Raw genomic sequence first — 25,719 nt, forward strand, 5'->3', positions numbered from 1 at the left:
TTATATCCCGGTCTTCTCTTTAATCTTCAATTCATTGGAAGCAGGGCCGCTGATGGCTTTTGCTAGGCCCGGGACAAAATCATCGGAAAGGGCCCCATACCCAATCAATGCAATGTAACGAGGATCCAACCCTGGGCCCCCTCTCTCCCTAGGCCCGGGGTATGTGACCCCTTTGTCCGCCTTCTTTCGGCTGCCCTGATTGGAAGCAAAGCAGGCATGTTATTTTGGTCAGGGACTGGTGCTGCCCATGGGGTCCTGAACTTGGCTTTGTAGTGCAGCTTTTGACCAGCATGCATGCACACATCCTCATGCCTCCTGAACTCTCCCCCCCTGACCTGTGGCGTGTGCTCTGCTTCCAGATTCCCACGATGCCGTGTTGAGATTTAATGCTGCTCCCACCGAAGGCTACGAGCGTGACGTGGGAAACAAAACCACTATACGCATCATCAATTCTCAGGTAGGTGTGCGAGTGTGTATCTTCTGTGCGTGTGTGTGTGTGTGTGTGTGCGCGCGTGTGTGTGTGCCTGTGTTCTTTCATTTGCAGATGGGAAGACGGTCTGTGCAGACCCTCCGAAAATTCATTATTCTGTCTTACTCTCTCACACTTGCGGGTGTGTTGCGCCTCTCTCTCTCTCTCTCTCTCTCTCTCTCTCTCTCTCTCTCTCTCTCTCTCTCTCTCTCTCTCTCTCTATCTCTCTCTCTGACACACTCACACACACACACACACACACACACACACACACACACACACACACACACACACACACACACACACACACACACACACACACACACACACACACACACACACACACTATGCCTTTAATATATTAAACCTCTTACCTGATTTGGCTTTCTAAAAAAGGAGCACCCCTTATTCTCATCCATCTGCTCGTGTAAAAATAGCCATGGGAGCAGCAAAAAAGAGAATATGAATTAATGAAAGCCAATTACTGTTACATGCAACATTAATTAGTAGCTTGAAGACAAAGCATTCGGAGGCGCGGCGGTAAGGGGCCAGTAATAGCAGTGGCACTGTATGCTCCTGTCGTAGTGTTTCCTTATCTAGCGCTAAGAGCTAAAGGCATCTAGCTAATTAAAAGAGCCTGAAGGTTTTACGCAACCTACTTGTGTAGTGGAATGCAAGTTGCATATTGACATCTGTGTACAGTGTAGAAAATTGGGTTAACCAATTGTTCAGGTGTTAATGAGGTGTTAATGATGTGCAGGGAGAAAAAGCAGAAAGGAAGAATGTCCGGGGGAAATGCTACATGTATTGGTTGTGCTATTTTTTTATTTTTTTTAAAACAATGGATTTTCCAAGAGAGAAATGTCCCGTTAATCTAAAAAAAATTAAAGAGCCACAAGGTAGGAGTACGTTGTTTGCGCTGTGCCCGTTGCATGCCTGTCTCAAAATCTACACAGTCATGAAAAAATGCTGCTTAAATAAGCTCGCTGTGAGAGTGTTGCCTGCAGTTGATACAAATCTGAATACGGCATTGAAAGCAATTTTCGTAAGAAAAGTGTTTCCCACAACACTCGTGGCAGACCGCACTATCCAAAGTTACATGTGGGTTCTCAGCAGAAGGACCGTCAAAGTGGTCGCGAGAATCTTCGTTCACTTACTAATGACTCAAATAAGCATCAGCTGACTCGGTACAGTGATTAATTAAACTTTTAATCCTACATAGAGACCCTTTAAATCAGGAATCAGTTCGTGACTATTCTCCTCACACCCTTTGGGTTATTTTAAGTGGTACAAGGTAGGATTAAGAAGTTTCTTAATTACCTTTCTGAGTCAGATGATGCTTAAATAAGTCATTAGTAAGTGAACAGGGACTCTCCCGACCACTCTCGCAGTCCGCTGTCAGAAATTCCCACATGTAACTTAATGCTGACATACCTGAAAGAGCGTAAGAAAATAAGATCTGACATGACATACCGCAGGAGACAAATTCACATTTCTATCAACTGTTTTTACTCTGGGGAGGAAAACATTCAAACCGCAATGGAAATTATTTATCAAAGTGTTTATTTTGTTATGAAAGTGTATATTTTGAGACAGGTGTGTTGTTGGGCACCGCACAAACTCACTTTAACTGCAAAGCGTGGCTTTAGACAGTATAGTTGCTGCTGTTATCCTCACATAACCAACAATGAGATACCTCTCTGAAAAGAAGCTTTGTCTCAGTTATGATTGTTTCTGAAGATTTATTTGACTGACTGTTATGAAATGGCTTTATCCAAAAGGCCGCCTTGGGCTCTTCGATACATTTTTTACTCAAACCAATGGTCACATCAACAAAGATCAGTTAGCTATCTGAAACAAGAAGCAGTGTCTTGGTTATACGTAGTTATTTTGATAATTTCTGGACATATATTTATTTGGATAGCTGTTTTGAAATGGCCGTATCCAACAGGTGACCTTGTGCTTTTAAGGACAGACAATCGTGGTCAAGTAAGGGGAAGTGTTGCTACAAGCAACCACTACTTCCAGGGCAGTCACCACCACAATAGAGATGATGATGATAATAATGGTGACAACTCAGGGCAGACTTCCTCTGGCAGGGAAGCTGACAGGAGGGGGGAGGACAAAGGGGCTAGTTGTTCCGGGCCCAGTGAGAAGAGTAGGGGGTTCCAAAATTGAGTTCCCTTTACATTGCATTTATAGAGTGGCCAGCCCTTGTAGATTACTTTGTCCCGGGCCTGGCCAACTCTTGTCAGCGGCCGCGATGACGATAACTCCTCTCTGGCCATCAGTATTCACCACATGGTTCTCACAGCCAAGAGCAGTGTCCGTCTGGATGTGGACACACACACACACACACACACACACACACACATACATACATACATACACACACACACACACACACACACACACACACACACACACACACACACACACACACACACATACATACACACACACACACACACACACACACACCACACACACACACACACACACACACACACACACACACACACACACACACACACACACACACACACACACACACACACACACACACACACACACACACACACGAGTAGTGTCCGTCTGGATGTGGCAGTGGTGCAGTGTTTTATTATCGTGGCAAACCCTCAAGACCACACATAAGCTGCAGCCTTCTGCCAAGCAGACATTTTGCTCCGTATCCTTTTCCTGGCAGCCGTGGATTTTGGACGCGAACGGAAATGATGATGCCAAGTCCTTTTGTGGGATTTTCACTGTGGGGGGGAGTAGGATGTGAATCCAAACATAGCCACTGTTTAAAGGAAAAATAAAAACAGGCTAAATGGGGTAACCTATTGCTTTTTGAAATGCTGAGGATGGAGCCGGGCTTTTGTATCATTGTGTACCTTCAAAAGGCTCCTGTTGCTTTTGTAGACTGTGTGTGTGTGTGTGTGTGTGTGTGTGTGTGTGTGTGTGTGTGTGTGTGTGTGTGTGTGTGTGTGTGTGTGTGTGTGTGTGTGTGTGTGTGTGTGTGTGTGTGTGTGTGTGTGTGTGTGTGTGTGTGTGTGTGCGCGTGTGCGTGTGTGCGTGTGTGTGTGTGTGTGTGTGTGTGTGTGTGTGTGTGTGTGTATGGAAGCATCTGCTTGCTTGTGTGTATAGAGGCTGATGGTGGATCAGGCTTCATCAAGTCAGCAGGACTCAGATCCTTATCACGTGTGTGTGTGTGTGTGTGTGTGTGTGTGTGTGTGTGTGTGTGTGTGTGTGTGTGTGTGTGTGTGTGTGTGTGTGTGTGTGTGCGTGTGTGCACGTGTGTGTGTGTGTGTGTGTGTGTGCGCTCTCAACAGATCCTTGCCAACCCAAAGCATCACTTCAACAGCAGCTCGTTGTACAAGAACGTCACACTCGTGGCCTGGGATCCAGCACCCTACGCAGTCAATCTCCACAAGGTAAACATCTCAGCTACTCACAAGCATGTGCAGAGCTAATCGCAAGTGCGCTACATACACACAACTACTCTCAAATGCGCTCAAGCGGTTTGAAACACACGAGGCATACATTTTCACAAACAGGTCAGTGGCGTTTTTGTAGTTGCACACGGGTGCTGCAACCACAGCTAATGCCACTATTCTATATAATAAGCGTATTCATTGTTTGTACAATTATAACCGATTTCTGGTTAATTTATGGACCACCTGAGATCTGTTACTTAAAAAAACATACAAACAAAGCCTATGTATACACATTCACAGCCAATGAGTAATGAAATTAATAGCAATTGCAGTGGTTGGGTAATGCGCATTAATTTCTCTTTAGAAGAATATATAGTTGGAAGAATTTCAAGATTTAGAGTGGCTTAAAGTTCATTCCAAGCTTTTGGTGTGTATGATGAATAGGCCGTTTTACCAATTTTGGTTCTGGTTAGTAGAGCATATGAAAGCATTTTTTTATGATGACCTCATCCGGTAAACGCTATTTTGAAAAGAAAACAAATTCAAAATGCGCATAGGTAGTTTAACCATAAGGGCTTAAAGCAGGGGTGGGGAGCCTTTTTCATTCGGGGGGCCACTTCAAATGCATCCAAGGGCCGTAAAAGTCCCCTGAGGGCCGTACTATGAACACAAACCAGGATTTCCCTCTGCTCTTTAGGTCTACATTGAAGGCAGCCACCTTTAAAACAGACCCCAGCTTCTCTAGGTCCCCTGAATATAACTTAATCGTATTGCAAATGTATTTTCTAAGATTCCATTACAAAATATGTTACATTTCATGTGAAGCTGCATAACATTAAAATTACATCGGGGGATGGATAAAACGGCCTCAAGGGCCGCAATCGGCCCTCGAGACATAGGTTCCCCACCCCTGGCTTAAAGGTACACTGTGCAGGAAATGACCAAAAAACGCTACTGCAACTATGCTGCTCATTGAAACTGGGTTGACTATTGCCAAATTTGATCTTTTTGTGAAAATAAGTAGGCCTATTAAGCTAATCTAGTATGGCCCAAGTAGAGTCATTTTTGCAGCTAAAAATGGCTATTTCTGGAAATTCAAAATGGCGGACCATGGAGAAGATCCCACTTTTCATGTATGGAAAGTGCAATTTTTGCAGTCATAATGAATACTTAGAATTTGATGGTGGTGGTAAGTATTCATGATAAAGGTAATATTAGTGAATGGGTAGCATGAATTCTGGAAATAAACAACTAAAATCTTACACAGTGTACCTTTAAGCAATGAAAATCAGTGCATGGATTTTCCTTTTGGAGGGAGAGGGAGGATTATTTGTGATTGGAAATGCTCACAAACATACTGTGTATGTGCAACTACTGTTAAGCGCACAGCTACTCACAAATGCACCACATGCACACAGCTGCTTATAAATGCACCCGCTGCATATGCACGGTACTCTACATAATCAGCCTGATTTGCCACATCTGTTCTCACAGACTAATTGTAAGATTAATTCTGATGAAGGTGATCACTTTTGCTCAGAATGTGCACCACACAGATTTGCTTATCAGTGATTCTTGAAAGTTTGGCAAAAACATTTCCCAGCTATAAAAGTGCTAATTCTGTTGAAAATTAATTACATTTTCATGAACAAAATAACTCCAGGTAATGCAATGTGTCGTTTAATAGTATTATATTATATTAATGTTAATTAATATATACTTTTTGAGAAGAGGTATGAAGCACCAAAAAAAAAACGAAAACAAAATGGCTAATGTGAACAAACTATGCATATTATGTAGGAGTAGTTTTTGTTACCACCGTCAGATGATACCACCATCAGATTTTGTTCCATAACTTGTCAGCTTGTTCCATATTTGACTGAATTTTGCTTGTTAATAAAACATTATATATAAGTAATCATTGTGATCCAAGACTATACTCAAGCCTCCAATAAGGCACATTTGGAGGCTTTTTGTCACCACCGTCAGATAAAAACCTGACGGTGGTGAGATCTGACTGAAGTCACAAAAAAACACAGCCCAAGTTTTTTTTTGGAAGGAGTTTAACATGTTTTTGACATGTTTTAAGAATATGCTCACAATATGTATCTACAATTATGTTAAATTATTACCAATGACCTTGACCAATACATTGCTGCACCTTCATATATAATAATATACCTATATATTTTAGACTTGAACGACTTTTTCATTTTTTTGCCACATTCTCAAGAACCAGTGTTATTTGATAATATGATAATGATAATAATAATAATATATAAGCTCCACACCACCCCAATATGCTCTTCTCCGAATTTTAGATACAATTTCCACATACCCAGCAAAATCTCTAAACATTCATGACCATCTATCTGAAATAGGGCGACCTTCAGTAGCAATCAAAAAGAAAGCGCGCCGTCCCTGCATAGAAAGCACACAGGCAACATCTATTCTATTCAGATATAGCACAAAGTTGTTCTCACAGAAAGGTTATTGTTGGGCCGCCATGCCTCTAGGCATAATTCAACTCTGTAGGATTGTCCAAGGACATACATTGTGTTGTCTGTTTTCTCCGTAGAGGCTAGGGAGGAGAGGGAGAGGGAGGCATTTGACTACATTTTATCTCTGTCATAAGAAGTCGAGCACAGGGAAAAAATAGATGTAAGTTAAGATTGTCTGAAAAAAAAATGGAATGGTTTCTCAGCAGTTTTGTTCAACCTTCTCTTACATAAGCTGGAGATAAAGAGAAGTTCCATTTCAGTAGTAAAATATATTGAGTTTATATTGCATAAATTTGCATACATTTTTTAATTCTATCATGTTATCAAGACCAGTGCTTAACTAACTTTTTTTTTGCTTTACTTGGCATTTTGGCTAGTGGTTTTCCTGACTGACTAGCCATTCAGCCATAACATTAGGTAATATAATATAATATAATATAATATAATATAATATAATATAATATAATATAATATAATATAATATAATATAATATATCAACTTCTTACCTACAAAAGCCAATTTCTATCCATGTAAAAAAGGTTTCATAAAGAACAAAAAGATTTCATGAAGATTGTATACTGCATGACTGAAGGAAGATTGGCCAAAACACTGAGGCCTGTTGTATTTAAATGAACACTGATCAGTCGTGAAACAGTTAATAAACTGTGCACAAACTGAGATACATTTTCGTTGCAAGTTCTCCCTGTGAAATACTGTAAAAAAATTAAAAAAAATAAATCATCTTAGCCATCTCTCCAAATGCCTCTGCTCCTTCCCACCCACCATCAAAAGATCTACCCAATGGAGCCGGAGCTATTCTGGGTCAAACGCTGCCAGGGCCCTGGTAACTATAATTGCCCTCAAGGGGCCGTTACATGTGGAACTAAAAAGACGCTTCTTGTAGGCTCACAAGCCTTTGAGGTCATGCAGACCAAGTGCCGAAGTGAACAAGTGTCGTATCTTGGAGTAGAGGCAGGGTTGGTTATTTGTCATTTAGTAATGTTGATGCAGTATCACAATCTGACAGCCCTTAGACTTGTGTGTTGTATTTGTTCACTTTTTATTTTAAAAAAGCTTTCCGCTTCTGTGCACTGTACAGTGGAATTCATGCTCGAAAGTGCAGTATTTGAATGCCTTGCATTCAGCATCACCATAAATCCACTGAATTGAACCAGGAGACACTAAATTAAGAGACGACGAATGGTCAAAACTACATGTGAGCGCAAAGGCAAGGCAGCGTAAGGCAAGGCAGCGTACGCACCAGTGCCTGCTTTATAACCTGCCACCCAGCGCCTCCTTTTTATCCCTTTCTTGCCCTTTTTTCGCTCCCTCTTCCCCATCACACATTTGATGCCCTGCCTCAGATAAGATGCCACAATTTTCTTCCTCCTGTGGCTGGCCGTTGCCGCTGTGCATTTCCCACATGTCTTTCTACCATTAACCTAGGTGGTAGTGTTGATGGAATGTCTCGGTGGAGGGCGGTGGTCGTGAGGGTGGTGAGGGTGGTGGTGGTGGCGGTGGCGGTGGTGATGGCGGTAGTGACGCCGGTGCTATTTTTAAACGCACCACCCTCCGCCACTACTGTGATGGAGAGTGCAATTTTACTCCTTTCCTTTTTTTTCTTTTTTCTTTTTTTTAAACCAGGTTTTCTGTCATACATGCTTTTGGGTCACATGGCACGGCACCGAATCCCCAAGTCCCATTTGTTGTCTGGAATTGTCTTTTAGCTTCACGGCAGTGCCTCGTTTCCAAAGATCCTGTTAAAAGCGTTGACCAATAGTGTCAATTTTCTGCTTGTTGTATTTTTCCCACCATCACTTTCAGCTCTTTTGGAGTGGGGATATTTTTAGCGGTGTTACTTGGCTTTTGTGACGTCTGCGGACCAAGGAGAGATATGAGTGGTCCTCACGGAGTGAATTGGAGGGGGGAATGTAATCCGAGCAGAGTTGAAGTAGATGAGTCAAAGGTTTGAGGCAGTCATCACAAGCTGTTGTTGGAGAAACAGGCTCCAAAGAGCTGTGGAGGGTGTGAAACGACACAAAACTGACTGGCCTGAATGCTTTCTCACAGTTGCCTTTTATGCAGATGGCCTTGCGATCCCATTCACTATAAGCAGTGGTGTAGTCTACGTAGAACGCAGGTATACGGAGTATACCCACTTCTAAATTTCTGGGATTTCAGTATACCCACTTCAAATTGATTGATCCATTGTTTTGAATAGCACATGTATATACAGTATACCCACTTCAAAAAAATCTCAAATATACAGTATACCCACTTCAAAAAAGTAGACTACACCACTGACTATAAGCTAAAGAAAACCATGTTGTATAAAGTAAGCCAAAGGACTCTTACAGATGCAATTACAACACTAGCCCATACTGTACACAGAATACATGGTGACTTGTTAAGGACTTGGAAAAATTAGACTTAGACTTGACTTGGCTCGGGTATGACTTTGGACTTGACTTGGTCAAATGTGTCTTATCTTGTGACTTGACTCGGATTTGATTGAAAGGACTTGAGACTTACTTGGGACTTCCAAACTAGTGACTTGGTCCCATCTCTGGTTATAACATAGGGTCTGTGCAAAGGGGTTAAGTAACAGATTAAGACATGACTATTTTGCTGGAAATAAGGTTATAACAGTGCCTATGCATGAAAGAGTTAACCAATAAGAAAGATCTCAGTCATCTCACCATACTACAGCATATCCGATGCTGCCCTTCCCCTCTCTGTGTTTGTGCAAGAGGATATTTGTGTATTCAGCTGGATTTGCTTTAGTACCGTATGTCAGATGTCTGGAAAAATATGACGTGTCAAAGTAGCAAGATAAACACAAGGACACCCATCTCCTTGCATCCATCCAAAAGCCAGTCTTTGTTGTTTGTTAAATACACACATGAAGTTAAGACGTACGTTTGAAAAGTTGTTTTTGGAGGCACAGAAGGGGATGTGTGGATCACAGTGTTGCCTCATCCATGTGCCTCTCTGAGGATCGTCTTCTAGGACATTAAAAACCATAGGAGAAGGGGAGGGAAGGGGACTGGGGTCTCAAGTCTGTTTGAAGGCATAATCAAGTAGACTATGTATAGTGGGGTGACTCATGTCAGGTTTTAAGCATGTCCGTCCAGCAGAGGCACTTGAAATGCCATGCCCCCGGTACACCAAGTCAAGAGAAGGGACTGGATCACACGGGTCCCAGGACATTAGTAAAGCTAATACACGTAATGAGGGCAGTGTGATGTATTCATCCTGTCCACTGCTTCTATAAGACGCCGTGATGCATGACTTACCTGAAGATGGCCAACCTTGGACCCTGTTCCATGTTTGATGAGAGGGATTAGAGAGGTATTATTATGTATAATGCAAAAGACATGGAGGAATCTCCTGCTTCCTCTTGAGGAGCTCAGGAGCAACCAACCATTAGAGGAATTTTAACAAGCGGTTGGTTGCGGTAAGCTCTTGGAATTAATTTCCGTGTTATGTTGTTATGGGTTTGATTCTGGCTCAGTGTCATTTCTTGGTCCTTCCCTGTCTCTCTCTCCTACTTGCTTCCTGTCATCTCTCAAACTGTCCTATCAAAAATAAAGGTACGTGAGTTAGTGTACTTTTGAACTAACTAAACTATGTCATTACCTTTTTGATAATGTACAGAAGGTTCAGATGTTCCGTTTGAAAGAATGACATTTGCAAGTCTGGATATGTGGCAGTTTTCGGTTATAAAATTCACGTGGAAAAAAAGACACATTAGCAAATGCAATACTATTTGAAAATGTTTATCACACTTAAAACACGCTGTGAAAGTTCCCATCCTAAAGTATGGGATTAATTAGATTAACTAATGGTGATATCTCTATAATACTGATATCTCTATAGTACTCTCTAAAATCACACGGGTTGCCATGTTAACTGATGCATACGGTACTGGTTTCCTCTGTATTAAAAATTCTGTGGCTGTCTTATCTCTTTTCACTGCGATGCATGAGTCCAGACAGCATAAATATCTCATAACCAATAGTATCTTTTCCATGAATATCTTATAACCAATTGTATATTTAGCATAAATAACTTATGGGCAATTGTATGCTTCCATCAGACACATATAAGCATAATGATGTCCTCCTAAATAATGCATTATTAGTTCACCTGTGTGTTTAAAGCACACTGCAGCCCTCCCACCACCCCATCTGGTCCACAGTGGTACACTTGTGACGTCTGTTCCAGTTGTGAATACATAGGACTTTAAATATCTTATGACCACTTTTGCCAAATGGAAAATAAGCAAATTATGATTAGCTCACCTGTGTGTTAAACGCACTGGTCACATTTATGGTGGTTAGTGATCGCACACAATGCCTATAGTCAATGCAGAATACAATATTTTGTATTAATATGTATTTTCATCAGCTGGTTAGATACGGTACATGTGGCAATGTTGTATTGGATTGAATAATGCATATTGGTTCACCGTTCTCTACTGCAGTAGTACAGTGCATCAGGCCTGACAACAAATGTGAAGGAGGAAAAAAAAATCATACTTTTTGTATTTAGTATTTGCTCAGGATAATAGGAAAAAAGGAGGCCCACACAAGGCTTGTGTGAAATGGAGACATTGAGAATGGACTACCTCCGAAATGTCTGTTTCTCCAGTTAAACCTCAGACTTCTGTTGTGAAATTTCGGCTTTAAATCACTTTTTCACACAAGCCTCCTTTTCTCCTATTATCTTGAGTGATTACTACTTTTTGGGAGTGCACGCACCAAGCAATACACGGGTGTTAAGTGCAGGCGCAGACGCCGACCTTTGTTGGTCTTTTGTCATTCACTGAGTATTTAGTATTTGACCACTAATTGTGTGTGTGTGTGTGTGTGTGTGTGTGTGTGTGTGTGTGTGTGTGTGTGTGTGTGTGTGTGTGTGTGTGTCTGTGTCTGTGTCTGTGTCTGTGAAACAATTGACTCAATATTACTGTCTTTGTTTTTAACACACTACAGTAACAATAAAACCCAAATATAGGTGTTTTTCCATATACAACCGGGCTGTGTCGTATTGTGTGTACTGTGTCAAGCTGAGTGGTACTGTCAAACCAGCCCGTTTTTTGTTTCCATTACAAACTGTGTTAGCCGGAGTATGGTTGGAGTTACATTTTTGGCGTTGTCACGTCGCATTACTTTACGTAGGCCAACAGATATCTCACTTATCGAAGCAGGCTAAATAGTTTCAGCGACATCATATTTGGATACTACAATGTTGATTTCTGCCTTTGATTTTAATATCAAAGTAATACAGTGTCAAACTAAAGAGCAATCCAAGAGAGATGATCTGGTGGCCGCCATGATAATTTATTTATTCACCGGTGAGGATGAGCTGACACTGATTCTGGGTAGTAGGCAGCGAAAGACCCACTCAGCTCACTTCAGCCGGCTGGCTGCTTTGAAGTGGTGGCCAAGTCGTGCTGTGTCAAGCTGTACCGGGTAAAAAAAGTCGATATTATCCTAATATGTCCATTTAGGACTTGTCCTAAATAATACAGTAAAGGCATTTTCCTAATTGTTTTGACTTAAAACACATTCCCCCATGTTCCCCATTCTCCTCTGCAGTGGTACATGAGTCCGGACTACAACCTGTTCTCGCCGTACATGGAGCACAGGAAGCACTTCCCCGGGCAGCCCTTCTACATCCTGCACCCGCGCTTCATCTGGCAGCTCTGGGACGTCATCCAGGGCAACACGCTCGAGAACATCCAGCCCAATCCCCCCTCCTCCGGCTTCATCGGTGAGCACAGCTAGACAGGAGTGCGTGTGTGCGTGCGTGTGTGTGTGTGTGTGTGTGTGCGTGTGCGTGTGTGTGTGTGTGTGTGTGTGTGTGCGTGTGCGTGTGCGTGTGTTTGTCTGCCTGCATGTATTTTGTTGTGTATGTCTTTGAACCTGCTGTCATGCAGCTGTACTGTGTGCGTGTGTGCGTGCGTATATGTGTGCGTGCCTGCGTGCGTGCGTGCGTGTGTGCGTGTGTGCGTGCGTGCGTGCTTGTGTCTGTGCCTGTATGTGTAAGTGACAATTTGATGAAAGTGCAGAGCTGGCTGCTGAGTGAGAGTGTCAGGAATAGCAGTTACGGCAGCAGCATCGAAAGAGGGGGAGGAGGAGAAGGAAGAAGTTTGGATAATTAGTGTAATCAGCTTGCCGATAGCTGCCGTGCTTCCTCAAGCTTTATAGAGTCTTAAGTAACACCCCACTATGGCACCCCAGATCGAAACGGGGAAAAAGATAAGAAAAAGCGATGAATGGCAGTCAAGAGAAAAACCTTTAGTTTGGACTCATTTGTTGCCGCTCTAGGGTCCCGTGGACTGGACGGATGTGATTAGGGGATCTACATTGAAACTGAGAAAAATACCTCCAAAGCCCTGGTATTAAGTTGGATGTTGTAGTTTCAGCGATTCTCTGTCGCTTGAATCTCATCGCGGCCGGTCTATTCGCCCCGGTAATGAAGCCCATTTTCAGATACTGCACTTCGCCTTTGTAGGGCCGTATACCCCTCTGTGTCCACACATCTCCCTCGGATGGGTTGACAGAAGCCGAACAGATGTACACATCAAACAAACCTGATTGACATTTAACCACAGCCCCCGTGGCCCCCTCTTCCTGTCTCGCACAAACGGCTTTATCTCACACATACAGCCATTTGACATTTAGAGGAGCATAGTATTAGCGCAATGCTTCCTACAATTATTTGTTCTGCTGCGCGTCGCAGATAATTATGGCGACGGGAGCGTTGGGTAAACTGAATTGTAGTGACAGGCTTCAAAGGAGTGAGGTGGTGTATCCTTAAAGAGATATCTAGAGAAGCTGTTTTTTTATTTAATCAGAACAGATGTTCAATGTGATCTTGTGGTTCTCTGATCAGTTATCTCTAATGCTGATTACGTTGAGGTCAGGTGCAAAAACCTTGCCAAGGTCAATTTTGATGATTTTGCTTCTGAATATTCTTAACCTTTAATGTCGTGTAAAATTAGCTGCAGCTGGTTCCATCTTTATGGTTATACTTAAATATTAATGTTCCATAAGTTTGTGTTTACCGTTCATTTTGTCATTTTTAGAAAATCGTGTAGTCTATAGGCCTACTGGTAAAATCTTGCACTCTATACCACTATACTGTGCACCATGCGGTGCTGCCAGTGTGAAGCCAGATGCTCAGTCACAACAGTTATCTGCACTTAAAGAGCTATTATTTAGGGCTTGTGTGTGTGCGTGTGTTTGTGTGCGTCTGTGTGTACTTACGTGCGTGTGTGTGCAATGTGCATGTAATAAGGGGAAGTAATTTTCCTCTGTGCTGATTTTCCCCCACATTTACCCTAAAGCTCTGTAATCTGTCTGTGTGCAGAGAGAGAGAGAGAGAGAGAGAGAGAGAGAGAGAGAGAGAGAGAGAGAGAGAGAGAGAGAGAGAGAGAGAGAGAGAGGGAGAGAGATCCCGCAGAGATGTGGATTTTGTTGGTCACCCAGGAAACCACCTGATTTTGCCCGTGACCAGTCACACTGGCTTCAGTCCTCAGTTTTAGTGTGTGTGTGTGTGTGTGTGTGTGTGTGTGTGTGTGTGTGTGTGTGTGTGTGTGTGTGTGTGTGTGTGTGTGTGTGTGTGTGTGTGTGTGTGTGTGTGTGTGTGTGTGGTACTCAAGCAAATAATGGGAAATAAGAAAAACAAGGAATCCACATTTGAGGTTGGCACTGTTTTTTTAAAGCAGATTTTTTTTCAATAGGACATGGACCAAAAACTGTGGAGTGGCAAAATTAAAATCACTATCGTGTCAGTCAAACACAGTCATGTGTTAAAATCACCATCATGTCAGTTAGACACAGTCGTATCTCACAATCACATTGGCTCCACCAGTGTGTGCTCGTAGCAGTGTTAACTAACACCAACATTTTTGCAAATATCACGTTCGGACTGAGCTGCGCCTTACCTTCCTTTTTATGTCTGTACCGGGTTCGAAACGAACACACTTTCTAAAAGAAATGAAGTCAACTCACTTATTGCACATATTCCAAATCAGAATCTAGAGATGGAAATACCCAGGTTCAGAGCGTGAAAGTCCACGTTGTGCTTTTGATCGGTTGGATAACTGTAGCAAATTCTGATTAAAGATTCACTTTTATCACTTGTATCAAAAGAGTTTCTTATATCACCACTCTTTAGTCAGATTAAGAAGCCGAATGGTAAAGTCAAGTTTACAGGACCGAGTTCCTCTGCCTACACAGCCTACTCAATGCTGATTTTGATTGTATTGTTTTAGTAATATATATCTTTGGGGTTTTAGCCTCACCTACATTATGTGATCATCCTAGCAAAACGTTCTGAAACCAGGCAATGGACTTTTACTTCCTGAAGGTGGGACTTAACATCTTGTTGGTCATGACATTTTTTTTCACAGCAAAGAACAACATAGAGAGCTTGACACATTGCAATAGCCCACAGAGCAAGCAGGGGGGAACAGAGAGAAAACAAATCAAGCATGAACAAATATTGGACGTTATAACAATGAATACAGCTTGTGTGCTTGCCCCTATAAAGACAAAAAGCAGGGGAGGAAGGTCCAAGACAAAAGGTGACCAAAGGTTGCCATCCCAGGTTGAGAATGTACAAGTCCTGCCAGCTCAGAGAACCCCCCCTTTCATTTTTCATCAGTCAAATGGCAATGGATAGACTCACAGGTGAAATACCCAGTCAGTAGTCACAGAGAATATATGCTGGATTTGTACGATCATGCATGCAAGTACTCTCCTGGCTGCCGTTCTCTGCCATTCACCCAATTTTGGAAACTCATTTGGCTCGTACATCTTTGTGGCCAGACTATGCTCAAATGCACATAATGGTTGGTATAGCTAGCCAACCGGACTTGTACATTCTCAGGCCAAAATTGGCCGTCTTTGGTGTATGCACACTTGAAGTTGACTTGAACCTGAAAGTTACATATCAGCCAGCATGCATTAGTACAGATTGGGTAAGGACACAACCAAGGAAACAACAGAAGAGCTCACCATGCGCTCCCACTCTCACTGACTCTCACACTTAAGTATTCCATTCACTGAAATTATCAAACCAACTCTCGCACTCAGTATCACTCTCGTATCTCTCAGCCACAATGCACGTACAGGCACAAAATTAACATAGACATGTGCATGCCTTGCATCGCAAGAGCAGCTATTTTGTAATCTCCAAAACACTGTGTAAGCGCAAACACTGCAAATGCACATGAGAAGAATGTGTCTTCTCATCAACATCTTATGTAAGAGTCCGACCAACATATAAGGATGTGAAGATTTGAAAAAGAAATTTCATTTCATAAAGACATATTGTTTTCAGCAGTGTAGTGATCAGTGCTATCAGGGAACACTATTGTCATCCATTTAAAATGTATATGAATATCCAGTCCATCCCTTAAAAAAACATACCACTGCATTATTATACCTGATATTGAAAAAGTCCGAAGCCCATGATTGAGTGGACATGGACAAAAAAATCTAAAATCAACTGTGCATCAACAGCTGCATGTGACATTAACACTGTGTTGAAGCGCACTAAGAATATAAATTAATTTTACTGTGGTGGAAGGATTAACTGTTGACACTGCTGACATAGACTACATTTCAACAGACTGCTATTCAACAAAACCAGCAGTTGCTGACAGCTGTTTAATTATCAATGAAGTATTGATGTTTATCAGATTATTCACAGCATTGGTATTGGATATGACTAGGAGAATGTAATCGGAGAAGGATTGTTAAGACTCAGACACCACTGGACACTGCTAAACGTTTGGAAAGTGAAGCTACTGAAAAAAGTGCATTTTAGGCAACATGAACCACTTGCTACACAGACCCACATGTCTTAATTCTTGTTACCAATCATTAGTTTAACCTTTTACTCTTCATACAAATCACCACATCAGCTTGTTTTGCAATTAACCTAGAAACTGTCCGTGACATTACCAGACAATCTGTGGAGAAAAATAAAATGACAATTCAGATACATTATATCGTTTCATAAATAAACCAGCAATTGATGAAACCTGTTCGAGTAATGCCAACAACATTCAAGCAAGATCAGAAAACTAAATCATTGGTCTTGAAACTCCTGACTAATCTCTTGTCTGTACCATATGGTGTTGGCATTGGAGTCAATGTCAACAAACCATTGATCTGCTGTGATCCTCGGTTGGAAAAACTCCCGATCAGACTGAGCCAAGGGCAGCAATGGTAGTAGCTGTTCCATTGTTTTCACAGTAGCAGCCTTGCCCTAATTGTATTCCAGAAGTGCACAATCACTGTAGCATTGTCAGCACTGTCCTCTGTCCTTTGGTTGTTCGTTGAAGAGATGGCTGACTTGTCGGAAGATTCTCGGCTATCCAGAAAACACTCATCAAAAGAAATTCTTTGTGAGCAACTGGACTTCTTTTTGTGTCTTGAGATGGCTACAGTAGCGACAGGACAGCGTTAGCGATGGGAATGTCAATGCTGTCAGTCAATTCTGGTGCAGTTAGAAGTGCATGCTTCCATTCGCTCGTCTTATTGGTTCACAGACTAGTGGGTAGTGGGTGACTTGCAAGTCTACCCACTTGTTCATGAACCAACCGATCTACGCCTGTCTCCAAGCATTCAAGACAAGACGAGACCTCATCAGCCCCATAGTCCCATGTCTGGCCCTGTTGGGCGTCTTCACACACACACACCCTTGGCAGTTATTCCACTGTGACATTGTGTCGTGGTTGTTACTCAGGAGTTGACATCCACCTGGTTGCTCCTGGTCTGTGTCTGTGGAGTGCTGCAGCCGTGGATGGGCAGGCTGGTGGAGGCCTTCTGGATGGACACCTGCGGAGCCGTCTTGCTGTAGACACGATGGTTGAGGTGGATGACCGTGGTCTTGGAGGGCATGGTGGAATGGCCGTTCTCCGTCTGCCGTCGCCGGTATCCGATCAGGTTCAGGAAACACTTCCTAAACTGGAGAGGAGGAGAAGGAACATAGAAATTACCGCACAATACATTACACTTAGCTGACGGTTTTATACAAAGTAACAGAGAGTTATGTTAAAGGGTATTGGTTACAGTCCCTGGAGCACAGTGGGGTTAGACGCCTTGTTTAGGATGGATGGAAGCGTAGGGAGAGGTAACAGTGGGATACAGTGGGGAAAGTGTGACGAAGAGGACTGTTGCTCAGTTGCCAAATCCACAGAAAGAGACAAGGAGAAAAAGAAAACAAGTTGAGCCGAAAGAAATGGGCAAAGAATAGATGAGGAAAAAAGTTAAGCTGCCCCAAGAGGACACGGGAAGAAAGGGATATAGTGGATATAGGAAGAGGGATGAAGGGAGCTGACAGAAAATGAAGTCATTGGTTTTCACAACTCATGAAGATTTCTCAAGTTCCTCGTCCGTATGGGGATGTAACATACATCAGCACCGTTATTTCACCCTCCTGGAAAGTTGGATAGGTTACAATGTACAGCACCCCATTGTCAACATTGCTGAGAAGAACACGGCTTAACCCTTTGAGGAGCACTATCACATACAGTATATGTGATTAGAATTTTGTCAAAATTTTGCGTTCCCACTATGATGTCACAAGGACTTTGTGGGATTTTAACATGAGAGTTCTCTGGGAGCTGGGGAATGTTTGAGTCAAATTCTAGAACTGGAGAAAATCCTCACTCCTCAAAGGCTTAAATGAGAACATTCAACTTTGATGAAAGTCTACTTTCTGCTTGATATGGCATTGCAAAAATGGAAGCGTGTAGGATTTGTGATGGGCCCAAATAAATGCAGGGACCCTGGGATGCCAGATTTGCCATCACTGAGATTGGCCACAGTGGACCATGGGAAGACATGAGAAAATGGCTTGTCAAGATCCCATTTGATCTCTGCATCCATCTGTTTTTGTATGCTTTAGGCCCTTCTATAATCTAGTTTTTTTCCCCACGAAAGTCTAATCTTTACACAGTTGTTGTTTCACAGGCAATTCCGTGTATTACCCTACCGGCCCTCCAAAAGCCCCCTCAAACAAATGACGGTTGTTGTGTACGTGTGGGCGAATAGCAAATGGACTGTGTTGATGGCATTGCTTTATCCTCTGAAAGAACACAAGGATGCACATAATGCATCATCAGGGACCAGGGATGCTGACAGGAAGGGACAAAAGGGTCAGTTGTCCCGGGCCCAAGGAGAAAGGGGGCCCAGAATTTGGTTCCTCATTGCATTACATGTATAAGGTGGGGGCTCATTCAGATGACTTTGTCCCGGGCCCAGCAAAAGCTGTCTGCGCCCCTTTCTGGGACGATTGCACAACATTGCAATTCAGGGCAGGCTTGTGAGGTAGTGAGTTGTGAAGCATGAACGATTACATACATCTTGCCTGACCCAAGTTTGAGACTTTGTGTACATGACCTTTACATTTGTATCCTGTATCAAATAAGACATATACTACATTTGTTAACACTGATAACACTGATAAATTTACACTGAACATGCTCCAATACCAGACAACACCATGACCATATAAACCCAACTCGCAAGAACACTTTATCACCTCATCCTGTGTCAGAAAAAGAAACGTAAAATCTAACTGAATTTGAGACTGAATTGTTAACTTGTTTGTTTTGTGTGTAATGCAGGTATTCTCCTGATGATGGCGCTGTGTGAGGAGGTGCACGTGTACGAGTACATCCCTTCCATGCGGCAGACAGACCTGTGCCACTACCATGAGCGCTACTTTGACGCTGCCTGCACGCTGGGCGCCTACCACCCCCTGCTCTTCGAGAAGATGCTGGTGCAACGCATCAACACGGGCCCTGCTCGCGACCTTCGGAACAAGGGCAAGGTTACACTTCCTGGATTCAGCACTGTACAGTGTGACCCTTGAACTCTGAATTTTTTGGGCCTTTGGTGTTCACACACTTCCTGACGAAAACTGGAGACGGTTTTTTTAAGTTTGTTTCAGAAAAAAAGGAAGAAACAAAAACAACAATTCCTCTTTGCCAAAACAAAAACAATTTACGAGGAACATGACAAATAAGAGATTGAATGAACGAAATAAGGTGCAATATCTATCCACACAGGATGTGGAGAGACTCTTCTGGACAGAGATTAGGCTTATGAAGGGACCTCGTCCACTCACACTTGAAAAGCAGGAGGAAATTGAAGTGTGCTTTTATTTTTTATTTTTCCTCCTCCATGGGTTCATCTACTGAAGTGGTCGGGGGAAGGGGAAGGGGAAGTGAAAAGATTCCTAGAAGTTAGATGCAGAGTTATGATTGAAGAAAGTGTTTTGTTGCTTCCTTAATTCTGTGGTGTCATGTCTGTGTCAGGGGAGATTGAAAGGATTAACGGGGGGGTGGTGATGACCCGAAGGCAGTGCACGCAACATGCGAGAAGATGTCTATGGCTGATTGGTCTGACGTACAATAACAGCACACAACCAGGTTTTTAAGTAGGTTATTTTAGTGTGCTAACTGCTAATATATGAGGGGATGGCCATTTGTGGTTTTAAAAACTGAATGTCTTTCTGCCACACATAAGCACATAAATACACACTCACATATGACCATAGAGCAACACATTTTTTTAGCAAAAAAAAGGAAACTTGCCTTGCCATAGGACCCATGACAATGTCTTACTTTGGACAGCAACCTGAGTGCATCATTTAATATCTTTTTTGATATTGTTTTACTTGCCACAATGACTAAGTGTCTGTTCTAACACATGACAAACACTCTTTTCCTGTTTGATAGCCTGCTGACAGCTAAAAGTGAAAGCGCTGGCCTGTGTGAGTTGAAACCCCTTTGGGTTTTTCAAGTGCAGCCTCCAATCTTCTTTTTTTGTTCAGCTTGTGCTTTGTGTGAGGCCAGTATGTGTACTCCTTAGCCTTTGTGCTAAGCTCTATAGCTGTGAGAGAGCAGGAAAGGTTATACATCTCTAGACGTCAGTGACCACAATCCTGTCGGTTTTTTAAAGAAAAAAAAGAAAGATTAAAAGAGTCTGGACAAGTTTTTGGACTCTTTTTTTTTGTTGCTTTGGAATAATGTTCAAGGGAACGTTGCTAATGTGTTGTTATGGAGATTGACAAGCAATTCCATGTGTCTTGTTTTGTTGGGAACGGCAATGGGCTACTAAGCTTTTCTTTCACTGAATGTCTTTAATAAGTGATGTAAATATTTTATTTTGTTTGTTTGTTTGTTGTTGGTTTTTTAAAGTAAAGGTAGTTGAGCTTTTGTCAATGCGCCTACCGGAAGTGTCATCAGTGTACTGTGATATGATGAAGTGTCCTCCTTTGAGGAAAGCTGTATTTGTTCTAGATATTTGGAGGTAGGGAGGGAGCGATCATGTGGATATTATTTGTCTTTATATTTGTTTGTTTCTTTCTTTCTTGCTTTGGATATTTCAAATGTAAATAGCAGTTGGCATTCACTCAGGTGTACAAATCACAGTACAGCTAATTCCTCTTTCAATATCCGCCACATGTTCTCTCCCCTCACATGCTCTACCCTTTTTTTCTTGCCTATTGTCTTTTTTTTTTTGCTTGATGAAAAGGCGATGGAAGTAAGCTAGTAATAAAACAATGACCGATAGTGGAGGGCTTCTGAACCTTCTTGCGTGCTCTGGACATTTACCAGTACCTGTGCCACCTGCTGTTGTTCACCTGCCATTGGCTAAGGTTGGAAGGCTGGTTGTTTTCATAGAGGAAAATAGTGGGCTATACCAAAAGGTGATCTAAGCGATGAACCTTGTAGATTCAAACCTGTTAGCAGAGGAAAAACAGCTCTTAGTCCTCTTACCTAAGCAAATACCAACAGGCTCTTCTGCTGTAGTGTGTCACCACCCCTTGGGTTATATAAACCAGATTTGACACTTCACCCCCACACCCTCCTCTGTCTCTCATTCTCTCAAGCACATGCTTCCTGAGCACCCTCCATCCCCTCCTCCTATCCTCTCTCCATCCCCTCCTCCTATCCCCTCTCCAGCCCCCTCAGCATGACGATGATGGATGAAGGTGTGGGGGTTGTTGTAATAAAGGAGAATCAGTGTGGAGAAGCAGTGGCTTATGGGGTTTTAGTCAGCATAGCTCCCACATCCGTCTTCCTTCAGATGGTCCCCTCCACTTCCCTCCCGCCACCCTCCACCACCCACCCCACTATGCTCGTCATGGGATGGGGCTATACGACTGTTGCCCAGTCGAACGGCAAACATGCACCATAAGACCATTGGGGTGTGCTTCAAAAGGGGTTGGCTGGAGAAACATTTTATTTATGGTTTATTTAACCTGGAGGTAGCCATAAATCTGAAAGAAAAGGGGCCATTGGCCATTTTGTAGTTGAGCACAAGAAGCTGCAGACTCCTCTGAACAGGTTTATGACAGTATGGGTTAACCTAAGCAGGTTTATCCATTTATCACCTTTGCATAATGCCCAATACTACACTTTTGCTTTTATTTATTTTTCTAAGTACTTTTACTTATGTTTGGCCTTAACATTTTGCATCACATACCATTACGTATCACTGGAGTGGTGGAAATTGTTTGAAGTTATAATGCGATGACTGAACATCTGCTGCTATGCAGCTAATATCTAGAACATGGCTGAGGGGTTAATGTTGAAATGCTGTGACCAAGGTAAATTGATGTTTTGAAATATGTGGCGTATTGACATTTGAGGCTACTACATGTCACATGCTAGACATGCCCGTACATACCCGTAAAATGCATTCAAATTGTTTTTGTTCCATTTTTCTTCCCCCCTGCAGTGATACCACCATTTTACACAATAGGGCCATTAACTCTGACGTCAGAAGTTTAGGATTATGTGAATTTTTCATTGAAGCAATGATTTTAAGATGTACTCCAAACGGTTTTATAAGTAATAACAAACTTGGATGTGTCTTTTAAAAGAGTGCAGTTAGCAAATAAATTGCTGCTTTTTGATAAGTGTTAGCAACGTTGTGACGGATACAGTGTGTTTTTTGTATTTAAAAAAAGACAAGAAAAGAACAAAAAGAGAGAGAAAAAATAAGCAAGAAAAGATAAGTAAAGTAGTAAAACAAGTAAAACAAAAGAAAACTGACAAAAAAATCATCAGTGGGATTCTGAGAGCATGCAGTGGTTAATGAGGGGCTTTGACAATACTTCAACTACAGTATCTTGCCGAATAGAAATGCAAACCTTATTTGTAGAATAGTAGTTCCTTCATCAGCCGTAAACAAACTGAGAAGTGAAAGTGAATGTCCTACCATCCTGTGCTGGTAGCACCCTATCTGATCTGCCTGTTGTCTTGAAAGAGGAGTTGTGTCAGCTAGACACCGGTCTCTATCATGGGGTTCAGAAAGTCAGACAGTTCAGAAAGCCAGAAATCTGCTCCACTCAGCTCTGAATCAGCCTGATCATAATTGAGTCCTTGAGAATGGCAGATTACCTAGATAATTGAAGTCAAATGTATTGGAAGGGAAAAAGTGGCAATGTGAATTTGCTGAAGCCGGGATTGGCACCTCTGGAACTGGGATTAGCTAGTTTAACGTGTCTCCTGAAACAATATGTGGGATGCAATATTGAGGACTTGGACTTTCTGAAACCCAGAAATGTCTGTGTCTGATATTCACATTCCCCAAAGTATCCAGTGAAGGCCATTCGGGTAAACCCTTAGGTGTCCCGTCAAAGGCATAGGTAACAACTGAAATCTAGCTCCTCCTGTCATTCTGCCTCTGACGTTCTGGCCTTTGTAACGGCCCTCCTCCAAGGAGAAAACGATAATGTTTCACCACTGTCAAGCAGCGCATACAATGACTGCATACTGCAAGTAAAAAAAAAACATCTTCTGAATTGTGTTTTACGCAAAATGTTGAATAAAAACGTTGATCATCGATGACGTCAAGACTCGCATCACAAAGTCGGAGGACAGAGGAAAGGACGGGAGGAAATAAAATGACTTGCAGCCATATTGTATAATGTTCCCTATAGCCCTCATATACCCCCAAAACATCTCTCACCATGGCTTCCACCTCCACCAGTACCCAAGCAAGGGTAGCACTGTGCCTTACAGTGCCTCAAACAGCCTCTCTTGGTCCATGCTCCGTCCTCGGCTGCTTACTGTAGATATGCTGACATCATAAGTGTATCCTCAATCGTAATTCCCAATTCTCTCTCTCTCTCTCTCTCTCTCTCTCTCTCTCTCTCTCTCTCACTCTTCTATATTTGGACATTATTAAACACCGGGTCCAATGCTGTAGGTAATTTTTTGCAAGGTCTTTGACTGACCTGATTGACCATTGCAAAGGGACAATGCTGTAAATCTTATCCTCCAAATACAGGATCTGTTGCACTAAGAACAGCCAACACAGTCCTGTAAATCTCTCTCTCTCTCTCTCTCTCTCTCTCTCTCTCTCTCTCTCTCTCTCTCTCTCTCTCTCTCTCTCTCTCTCTCTCTCTCGAATTCTCTCTCGAATTCTTCTTCCAGATTTGATATTTTCAAACAGGAGCAGACTTTGGCTCCAGACGTAGTGAGACACACTTGATCTTAATCCAATGCCTTTGGGCAGAGCGATGGCGATGAAAAAAATCCTGATACTGTGCCAAACCAATTCTTTTTGTTATTACTGCTGTTTTTTGTTGGTTGGTTGTGTGTTTATTTTTGGGTTGTTTCTGTTTTTGCCGTGAATAAGGTGTTGTGATACTGTAGTGGTGGCTATAGGGCCAACTGCCATCTCTGGAACACTCGTGAGCTCATGAAAAGATGACACACAAACAGTTCACAGCTGCCCAAGTGGCGATTGTATTCATATATCTAATGTACAACTTTCTTGGTGTCTATTCTCTCTCTTTCTCTCTCTTTCTTTCTCTCTCTCTCTCTCTCTCTCTCTCTCTCTCTCTCTCTCTCTCTCTCTCTCTCTCTCTCTCTCTCTCTCTCTCTCCACCACTCAGCCTTTATAAATGGTTTTTGTAAAGTCTTTTTCAAATCTCAACTTCTTTTTTCCTGAGCTTACACATAGAAAGTTCCAATCACGTTAGATGTGAAAACATATGAGGCAGCCCACACTGTAAAGCCATGGCATCTTATATTGTTTTGTGTTTTGATATTCTTTTACATTTGTTAGACTTGAATCAGTTTGTAATTAATCATTTCAGGGTCTCTTTTTCAGTTTGTTCCTGGGGATATTCCTGTATGTTTGCTATTTTATAGTATGTAAATAAATGGATTGCACATTGAAAATCAAAAAGCCTGATGTATTTTCTCCTTCCCCTCTCTGCACATGTTTTATGTATCAGGACAGTCACCACTCGTGAATAAATAAAAAGAAGTCATTACATTGCATCAAACTTGGCAGCTACATCTGTCCACAGCAAGTAACAAAAGACGCCCACGAGTAAGCTGCATAATGCTGGAGGCATAAAGAGTACCAGGCCGGTAGTCAAATCACAGCAAGGTTGATCCAGGCAAGAAACAGAAAACTTTGTGAGAGAGGATAGTTTAGTAATGAAGGAAAGCACTCTAAAAGAAGGGTTTTCACCAGTTTCTCAAGGTTGAGGGATAGATGGCCAGTCACCCAAATCAGAAGGGGAACATTATATTAATGCATGATGTTGTATGATAATGCCCATAGCATTATACTTCCATGCTTGCTTGTGGGTTTGATTTCCGACTCCGCTAGGTGGGTGAAGTGGAGTAAATAAATAACCATCTCTTTGCCATCCTCCTCCATGGTTTCCTGTAATGTCAGACACCTTTGAATACTGAACATTTCAATGCATTCACAGTAGTTATAAGTTGCATTCAGTGGCATAAACATATATTGTATACATACAGACAAGACTTTTTTTCTACCTCAAATTGGTAGTTCTAGGTACCTACTTCACTTCAAAATGGAACTTTGTCACGGTGAAAAGGGCCAATTGTTTTGTACGGACTGTACATGTCTGTAAACGTCATTTGGGATACACGTGTCAATTTACTGAAAAAATACTTCTTGAAGATATGTTATGCAACTAAGGGACACACTACCTTGCATGTCCTGCACTTATTGAGCTCTGCACTTGGTCAAATTGCCAAAACTCTGTCTATTTCATCTAATTGTAAATGCCTTGGTGACTGTATTTTTCCTCCAACCTTACAGATTGTGATATTATCATGTATAAATAAACCAGTAAAAACCGTTTGGCTGCCTTTCTGGTGCAGACGTTGGATCACCAGAAGATCCCCATTAGATAATCTCATTGCATACAACCAGCAGCATCATGTTTGCCTTTGGATAATAAGTGGATTAAAAAGAAAATGAAAAATGAAAATGG

The 25,719-nt window shown here is 42.2% G+C and overlaps 2 protein-coding genes across 2 annotated transcripts in view; one reads left to right on the forward strand and one right to left on the reverse strand.

Annotated features, from left to right (window-relative positions):
* st6gal2a (ST6 beta-galactosamide alpha-2,6-sialyltranferase 2a) overlaps window positions 1-24,644 on the forward strand; it is a 104,050-nt gene extending 79,406 nt beyond the window's left edge. Inside the window, exons 4-7 of the mRNA XM_063214219.1 lie at window positions 360-457; window positions 3,805-3,906; window positions 12,012-12,186; window positions 19,064-24,644. Coding sequence (XP_063070289.1) covers window positions 360-457; window positions 3,805-3,906; window positions 12,012-12,186; window positions 19,064-19,311 — 623 coding nt within the window. The 3' untranslated portion in view covers window positions 19,312-24,644. The remainder of the gene's footprint in view (window positions 1-359; window positions 458-3,804; window positions 3,907-12,011; window positions 12,187-19,063) is intronic.
* tmtops2b (teleost multiple tissue opsin 2b) overlaps window positions 14,128-25,719 on the reverse strand; it is a 55,602-nt gene continuing 44,010 nt past the window's right edge. Inside the window, exon 4 of the mRNA XM_063214220.1 lies at window positions 14,128-17,399. Within this exon, the coding sequence (XP_063070290.1) occupies window positions 17,175-17,399 (225 nt within the window). The 3' untranslated portion in view covers window positions 14,128-17,174. The remainder of the gene's footprint in view (window positions 17,400-25,719) is intronic.

The sequence above is a fragment of the Engraulis encrasicolus genome, chromosome 13 (assembly GCF_034702125.1).
Source record: "Engraulis encrasicolus isolate BLACKSEA-1 chromosome 13, IST_EnEncr_1.0, whole genome shotgun sequence".
In the NCBI taxonomy this organism is placed as follows: domain Eukaryota; kingdom Metazoa; phylum Chordata; class Actinopteri; order Clupeiformes; family Engraulidae; genus Engraulis; species Engraulis encrasicolus.